The 8638-nt window shown below is 56.4% G+C and overlaps 1 protein-coding gene across 1 annotated transcript in view; it reads right to left on the bottom strand.

The window, feature by feature from the left end:
* Positions 1-727: 727 nt before the first annotated feature.
* Positions 728-8638, bottom strand: part of Pola2 (DNA polymerase alpha 2, accessory subunit) — a 30319-nt gene continuing 22408 nt past the window's right edge. The window contains exons 12-18 of the mRNA XM_048360736.1: positions 8271-8309; positions 6136-6209; positions 3946-4054; positions 3598-3704; positions 2520-2579; positions 2179-2305; positions 728-1100 (exon numbers count right to left, since the gene is read on the bottom strand). Coding sequence (XP_048216693.1) covers positions 951-1100; positions 2179-2305; positions 2520-2579; positions 3598-3704; positions 3946-4054; positions 6136-6209; positions 8271-8309 — 666 coding nt within the window. The 3' untranslated portion in view covers positions 728-950. The remainder of the gene's footprint in view (positions 1101-2178; positions 2306-2519; positions 2580-3597; positions 3705-3945; positions 4055-6135; positions 6210-8270; positions 8310-8638) is intronic.

The following is an 8638-nucleotide window of genomic DNA, read 5'->3' as shown; positions in this document are numbered from 1 at the left end:
TGAGTCAGCACACAGGCACGAGCCGCTGCTCCTCACCGACTCCCCAGTTCTCCAGGCTGGGGTTTCCAGTTTGAGCTCTGACCTGCAAGGCGGGACAGCCTGCCAGCCGGCCTGGGGCAGAAACCCCAGGTGCCAAGCCCCAAAGCCTGCCCGGAGGAGGGGCCTGGGCCAGGGGAGGCCTGGGGGGCGAGGCGGGGCTGGATGGAACCCAGAGTGGCGGGACACTGGTTCCCTGCATACAGGACAGTCTTACATTCTTTGGCTACTCCCAGGAAGAAGAAAGTAGAAGAAAGAGTAAACGCAGAAGCTATACTCAAACTGGGTGCTGGCGGCTCGCTCTGTCATCTTAACTACCTCGGGAAGCTGATTTTGGTTTGGTTGGCCTTGGGCCCTGTCCTTAGGCTTTTCTGCTCAAGGCTAGCACTCTACCACTCTGAGCCACAGGGCCACTGCGTTTTCTGGTAATTACTCGGAGAAAAGCATCTCATGGACTTTCCTGCCTGCGCTGCGGAACCTGAGATTTGAGGACCAAAGTTCAAAGTCAGCCTGGGAAGAAAGGTCTCACAGAGACTCTTATTTCTGGCTAACTGGCAAAAAGGCAGAAGTGGAGCTGTGGCTCAAATGGTAGAGCATCAGCCTGGAGGGGGAAAAGTGAAGAGAGAACACTCTGGCCCTGAGTGCAAACCCCAGAACCAGCACACACCCCTGACACACACAGTTCCACTCAGTTGATTTTTATTTCTCCCCAGGTGGTTTGTGCACTTGATTCACACGGAGACAGCACAAAGCCTGCCCTCCTGTGGTGGGCGTGCTGTCCCCTTAGCCGGCTCTCCTGGATACCCACATCCCTTCTGGGGAGGAGTCTGAGCCGGCCGCCCGGGTGGGGGCCCCGGAGGTCCGGCGTCAGGAGAGGGCCGTGCCTGCTCGCGGGCGACGGGAGGCCGGGGCGCTCAGATCCTCACGACCTGCGCGGCGATGCTCAGACCCCGCCGCTTCTCCCAGTCCATCGGCTTTCTCCGGAGGTAGAGGCGGCCGAAGGTGCCACCCACCTGCCCTTTGGTGAGGCGGCCGGGGTTCACGCAGACACAGCCAAGGATGTCCTGGGGAAGAAAGCAGGAGGTGGGGTGTGGAGGCCCCCAGCCAACTGGGGTCTGACTCCAGAGGGCTTGCAGGAAACAGAAGCCAAGGCGAGCAAACCCAGGTGCAGCGTAGGAGGCGTACTTTTTTCTTTTTTGGCTGGTCATGGGGCTTGAACTCAGGGCGTAGGTGCTGTCCCTGAGCTGTGGCTCAAGGTTAGCACTCGACCACTTTGAAACACAGTGCCTTCGGTTCTTGGATATAAGAGTCTCCGAGGACTTTTCTGCCCTGGCTTTGAACCCCAATCCTCAGGCTTCCTGAGTAGCTGGGATTATAGGCTTGAGCCACCAGTGCCTGGTGTATGTAAACTTTTGCCAGTCCTGGGTCTTGAACTCAGGGCCTGAGCACTGTCCTTGGCTTCTTTTTGCTCAAGGCTAGCACTCTACCACTTGAGCCACAGCGCCACTTCTGGCCTTTTTCTATATATGTGGTGCTGGGGAATGGAACCCAGGGCTTCCTGTATACGAGGCGAGCACTCTACCGCTAGGCCACATTCCCAGCTGTATGTGAACTTTTCCCCTGAAGTCTCTGCCGGCTTGAGCCGGCCAGATGGCCATCAGCCCCCACTCGGAGTGACATCTGACCCAGCTGCTTCTTGTTTCCTCATATAAAGAAGTAGTTACCACGTGACACGAGGCTGACCGTGGTGTGGGCGAGGGGCCAGAGCCCAGGCCAAGCCAGGCCCTGTGGGTGGCAACACCAGAACCATCCCGGAGTGTCTTCAAAGTATCCTCAGCGCAGTCTGGGGGCGGTTGCATGAGAATCCAAGGGAGGGCGGGCAGGGGCACCTGTGAAGCGCCCCCACGCCGCCCGGCCTGGCCGCGCCCGCCGAGTCACCGCGGGCCTTCCCGACGGCACCCTGGAGCCAGGGGACGCCGATGGCAGGCCGGACCTCATCCACAGACCCACTTCTCCTCTCAAAGCAACGACGCTCCCCGCGGGGACCCAGAGGCCTCTGACCCAGCAACAGGCCCAGGGCGGGAGAGTGCTGGTGGCCTCCAAGGGCATGGGTGGCTCTGCGGGATGCCAGTCCACACCTACCTTCACGAAGTACCGCAGCTCTGACGGAACCACGAGGACATCCGGGGTGACCGGCAGCTGGGCGTAGGTGTAGAAATGCTCATAGTCGATGGGCATGTCCTCGGGGGGCGGGTAGAGGGGGTAGTAGCTGCAGGGATGAGAAGCAGTTGGTGGAGGCCCATTCAGGGCCTCCTGCCCGCCTGACAGGCTCCCAGCCATGGGCCTCCGGGTTGTTCAGGTTCATGGGCCAGCCCTTGGGGGTGATGGGGGGACAGAACGTGGGCAAAGGTTTGTGGGGGTGGCTCCATCACAGGTCTGTGAGACCCCACGCCGCTGTGTTCCCGGCTGGCCGGCCCGCTCACCTCCTCTGTGTCAGGATGTGCTTGAGGATGCGGCTGAATCTGTCTGATGCTCCGGCAGAACTAGGAAAGGAAGGAGCACGAGAGATAGGGTGCACGCTTTGCTTTCCCTCCAGGGAGGAGTTGAGACCCCCACTCAGCTGGTGTGTTCCCCACTACAAGGAAGCAGAGCCCCAGATCAAGAAAAACAAAACCCCAAACAAACAAAACCCCATGGGCTGGTGGGTCGTGTCTGTAATCCCAGCGACGCATGAGGCTGAGATCTGAGGACCAACGTTGAGACCTAAGGATGGTGACTCAAAGCCAGTCCTGGCTGTGGAATCCACCAGACTCTCAGCTCTAAGTAATCAGCATGAAGCCAGAAGTGGAGGTGTGGCTCAAGTAGTAGAGCGCCAGCTCTGAGTGGAAAAAACTAAGGGACAGCACCCAGGCACTCGGCTCACTACCATATCAAAAAACAAAACAAAACAAAACAAAACAGGGGCTGGGGATATGGCCTAGTGGCAAGAGAGCTTGCCTCGTATACATGAGGCCCTGGGTTCGATTCCCCAGCACCACATATACAGAAAATGGCCAGAAGTGGCGCTGTGGCTCAAGTGGCAGAGTGCTAGCCTTGAGCAAAAAGAAGCCAGGGACAGTGCTCAGGCCCTGAGTCCAAGCCCCAGGACTGGCCAAAAAAAAACCAAAACAAAACAAGAAAAACTTCAGCGGGTACCATCTGTGTAAGAAAACATCCCATTTGCCCCATTGTCAGGTAACACACAGCTGGCCGACCGTGTGTCAAACTCCAGCCGAAAGCGCACACACATCTTGCTGAGCTCCCCTCTCTGCCCTGCGGGGAGGAAGAGCAACCGCCAGGCTGAAATGCCACAGGTGGGCTGCCTCTGCCCCTCTGGGGGCCAAGACCCACTGCGCTGGCAAGAGAGAGCCCTCCAGGGTAGAGCCCGAGCCTTGAGTAAAAGCTCAAGGACAGTGCTCAGGCCCTGAGTTCAAATCCCATTCCTGGAGAAACTTGGCGTCAACAGGCCCAGAATGTGGGGAGACAGCTCCCCTGCTCACCGGCCCGGAATGTGCTTCTTACCAGCCGATCTCCTCGGCCCCCATGTGGAACAGCAGGTCTGTGGATGTCAGGCCGAAGATCACCCCATTTATGCTGAGAGTGCAGGGCTCCGACACGAACTGCACTCGCTGAAAGGAGACATTTGGATGACGCAAACATTTGCACACACCTGTTGGCGACTTCCCTTCTCAAGTCAGGGGTCTCTACTGGCCAGGGAGCCCAGCGGACTCACAACCATCTTTCCCCCCTGGAAAAGGAGTTTAGGAATCAGGCAGTCTGTCGTCCCTCCCCCCCCCCCACCCCCGCCCACCGCCCTGGGCCAGGCTGGCCCCACTCTGGGCTGCCTGATGGGCAGAGGGGTCGCGTTACCTTTTTGTCCTCTCGAGACAGATCGGAGAAGCTGAAGGGTGGCTGTGGATACACGGGCTCGTGGTGCACGTCCCTCAGGGAAGGGACAAAGACGAGGTGGGAGCCAGAGCTGCAGAAGAGGAAGAAGGCGAGTGCAGAGCCAGGCTTGAGGCCAGGGAGCCTGCATCCCACAGCGGCCCCCCAGGGAGATGCCCCCCTCCCCCGCAAGAAGGCAGCGTGTCCGCAGCGTAGGTCAGCACCGGCTGGGCTCCGGGTGGCTACTATAATAGGAAAATGGGAGAGGAGGCTGGACCTAGTTACTCAGGAGGCTGAGATCTGAGGGTCAAGGTTCCAAGCTAGCCTAGGCAGGAAAGTCCACGTGACTCATCTCCAATTATCTATCATAAAAGCCAAAGAGAAGCTAGGTGCTGGTAGCTCTCACCTGTAATCCTAGCTGAGATCTGAGGTTCAAGAAAGTCGTCAAAGGCCCTGAACTCAAGCCTGTGCCCAGCCCCCCCTGCCCCCCCTCCGCAGAAGCCAGGGGTGGGGGTAGGGTGGGGTAGGCCTAGGGGGTGGGGGAGAGGGGAACTTGAGTAGGACAATCTGTGTTCTAGGTCCCAAGGGCCCAAAGCCTGTAAAGACAGAGCTGGCTGCAGGCAGGGGACGGAAGCGCTTGCTTCGGAAGAGCCATGGTTAACAAGGAAGCAGCCTTTCCGCTCAGGGTTCTGAGGGGGGAGGAAGAAAATTCCAACTATGCACATGCTCAGCCTTGCACAACTTCACACATCCTCGTGGGAGGGTCTCGGGCTCCTCCTCCGCTGCTGCAGGCCCAGGGAGCGGGCTGATAAGCGAGCCCAATGCCCTGCATTTCTGACCTCTGGGGAACAGGAGGAACACGCCCCCCAGGACCATTTATGTACCAGTTCTGGCAGCGTGGGGCAGCGCCTCACCCGTGGCACACACTGGCCCTCGATGAAAGTGCCTGGCGGTGCTGGGTGCCCGCCCCGGGCTAACAAAGCCGGGACTGTGCTTTGTTTTGTATCACCCACTGAGTCACTACCACATCGGGTGAGGAGCCCAAAGCAGAACCCAACCTCAGGCTGAAGGCACCGGCCAGCTCGGGTGCAGCCTCAGCCCGTCCCTGAGGGCTGTCACTGGCACAAACTCAGTTTCCCAGCTCTGCAGAAAGGTGGGCCCTCACTACGGGGCCGCGATGCCTACCACACTGGCAAGTTGCAACACGTCAACCCCACGATCAGTGCCCATGCACAAAACGGGGGAGATTATACATCGTGTTTCAAAACCACCTTTGCTGTAGGCTTGTTTTAAAAGCCCGGCCCTGGGAATACGCGATTCTCGCGAGCTCAGCGCCAGGCAGGCGAACCCCGGGAGATCACCACGGCTCTGCTTTCTTTCCCACTCTGACACCGGAGGAAAGGGACAGGAACCGAGGTGTCTGTCAGCTTCCTGGAAGGGCCATTTCCCACACAGCCCTGCTCTGACATCATGGTGCCCTGACCTCGTCCTGCCCCTTCCCGGGGCCTTGGCAAGGAACCAAGATCCCCACCCTCAGCCGGGTGCTGGTGACTCACGCCCGAAATCCTGGCTACTGCCAAGGCTGGGAGTCGAGGATCACGGTTTGAAGTCAACCCTGGGCAGGGCAGTCCCCGAGACAGACGCTCAACCAATTATTCAACCAAGAAGTTCAAAGGGGAACAGTGACCCAAGTGGTTGAGGGAAAAGGCCAAGCGAGAGTGGCACCCCGAGTTCAAGCCTCAGCACTGCACACACAGAGGAAAATCCCTGCTCCCTCTGGGGCGCCCAGCACACTCCCTAACCCGGAGAAGCACTGAGTCACCCCAAAACATCTGTTCACACAGAGAGGCTTGGACCTCTTGGGACACAGTTGTCAGTCATCAAACACGTTTGAGAACCATCCTGGGAACATGCTCATGGAGGACTCGTTTATACAAGAAAGAGCGAGAAAAGGAAGTCAACAGTGAAGACAGAGTAAGCGAGGGAAAAGGAGCGTCCACGTGGTTTTGCCTTTCAAGTATGAAACACTTGAGGTTCAAGGGTTCTAACTGATCAAAAGGATGAAAAGGGAAGAAATCTCCATTCCTTTTAAACTGTTGCAGCTTTTGTTTTTTCTGGGATGCACCAGAAGAACCCAGGAAACTTCTGGTTCTGTCTAGTGTTTGGGATTCTGACCTTCTCGTCCCTTCGATTATTGTTCGCAGGCATTGCTTGAAAACGTCTTCGAATGGACTTGTCAGCAGACACTTCTGGAAGAGAGGAAGGCAGATGGACTCAGAGGGCAACACATGGCTTCCTTCACCCTTAGGTGCTGTCAAACTCTGACCTATGGAGTTTGCGTGTGATATGGAGAGATGAGCAGAACTAGGACAGGAGAACTAGGACTAGACAGCAAGAACTAATCCTCGACAGGTGCCGGTGGCTCACGCCTGTCATCCTAGCTACTCAGGAGGCTGAGATCTGAGGATCAAAGTTCAAAGCCAGCCAGGCAGGAAAGTCCGTGAGACTCTCATCGCTAATTAACCACCAGAAAACCAGAAGTGGTGCTGTGGCTCCAGTAGTAGAGCACTAGCCTTGAGCTGAAGAGCTCAGGGACAGTATCCAGGCCCAGAGTTCAAGCCCCCGGAGAGAGAGAGACACACACACACACACACACACACACACACACACACACACACACGGGGGGGGGGAGGGAGGGTAGGGGGAGAGGGAGAGAGAGAGACAGACACACACGGGGGGGGGGAGGGAAGAAGGGAGAGGGAGAGGGAGAGGGAGAGGGAGAGAGAGAGAGAGAGAGAGAGAGAGAGAGAGAGAGAGAGAGAGAGAGAGAAGGGGAAGAAGAAAGGGAGAAGGGAAGGAAGAAAGGAAGCTAGCTAGAAAATCTCTTCCAGGGCTGGGGATATGGCCCAGTGGCAAGAGAGCTCATCTCGTATACAGGAAGCCCTGGGTTCGATTCCCCAGCACCACATATATAGAAAACAGCCAGAGGTGGCACCGTGTCAAGTGGTAGAGTGCTAACCTTGAGCAAAAAGAAGCCAGGGACAGTGCTCAGGCCCTGAGTCCAAGCCCCGGGACTGGCAAAAAAAAAAAGAAAATCTCTTCCACTGTCCTGGGCACTGGTGGCTCACCCTGTAGTCCTGGCTACTCAGGCTGATTTCTGAGGATTAGAGTTCAAAGCCAGTCAAGGCAGAAAAGTCCATGGAGACTCTTACCTCTCACCATCAGAAAGCTAGAAGTAGAGCTGTGGCTCAAAGTGGTAGAGCACTAGCCTTGAGCAGAAAAGCTCAAGAACAGTGCCCAGGTCCTAAGTTCAAGCCCCACAACTCACCCAAAACAAGAACAAAAACAAAACCCCCCAAACCAAAACACTTGTACTAGAGGCAAAAGGGTACAAATGAAGAAGCTCTGGCTCTCAGCTATGGTGGTGCCTCATGAAGGGTAGGGGTGTGTGTGCGTGCGCCAGATCTTGGGGTGCTACTGCTTAGTGTTTTGTTCGAGGCTAGCACTCTACCACTTGAGCCCCGGCTTCACTTTTTCAGCTTTTTTGGTGGTTAATTGAAGACTCTCATGGACTTTCCTGCCCTGATTGGCTTTGAACCATGTTCCTCAGATCTCAGCCTCCTGAGTAGCTAGGATGACAGGTGTGAGCCACCAGTGCCCAGCTTGTGTGTTTGTGGGTGTGTTTGGTGCCAGTATGTGGCTTGAACTCAGAGCGTAGATGCTATCTCTTGGCCTTTTCCCTTATCTGCAGCCCTACTTGAGTCATACCTTCACTTCCTGCCTTCTGGTTAACTGGAGATAGGTGTTTTGGATTTGTCTGTTCAGGCCAGCTTTGATCCTCAGGTCCCAGCCTCCTGAGTCGTTTGTGTTACATCAAAGGACAACAGGATGAACTGCCAGCTTGGGGCAATGGCTGCATCCTAAGGACTTTCAGAGTCTAAATCCATGGCCCGGGACACCCTGCACCCCGGCATCCATCCATCCATCCCTTCATTTCCTCTCTCTTTTGCTTGAACTCAGGGCCTGGGCACTGTCCCTGAGCTTCTTCCCCCACTGCATTTATTTCTATACTTTGTACCTTAGTGCTAATTGCCACAAAGAAGTGGCATATTTCCATTTCCTTCCCCAGCTTCCAGCTCACCCTGTACTCTAAGGAAACCGGGCCAGCAAACCCAATATTTACTGAAAAAATATCCAGTTACAATGTCTAATTAGCTACACTTAACTTAGGCTTGCTACAAATGCAGAGAAATGCCGAAAAATAAAAGCGAGGGCTGGTCTGACGCGAGTGTCCCGCCCCCCGCACTTACCTCCACCTGCTCGTGCTTGGCATCCAGGAAAGGACCGAACTGCAAAGCCCAGCGGGGAGAGACACAAACAGCAAAGCAACACGTCAGAATCACCCGCCTCTGAGAATACCGTCAAACACTATCTCCTCACTGTTCTCCACCCAGGGCGGAGAGCCTGGGGAGTCAGCCGGGGGGCAGGGGGCACCTAGCCAGCTGCCCGGACACAAGCACCGAGCTTTGCAGGCAGTACCGAGGGCCCCAAAGCCTGCACCACTGACCCTCCACGCCTAGCAGGAGCCGTCGAGCATCGTGCCTGCAGGAACACTTTGAGCATAACGGTGGGAGAAAGGAGAGGCAAGAATACTATAAAATCAATGAAGGGGACCAAA

This window comes from Perognathus longimembris, chromosome 13 (genome assembly GCF_023159225.1).
Source record: "Perognathus longimembris pacificus isolate PPM17 chromosome 13, ASM2315922v1, whole genome shotgun sequence".
Taxonomy (NCBI): domain Eukaryota; kingdom Metazoa; phylum Chordata; class Mammalia; order Rodentia; family Heteromyidae; genus Perognathus; species Perognathus longimembris.
This window is presented reverse-complemented; position numbering and strand designations above follow the sequence as displayed.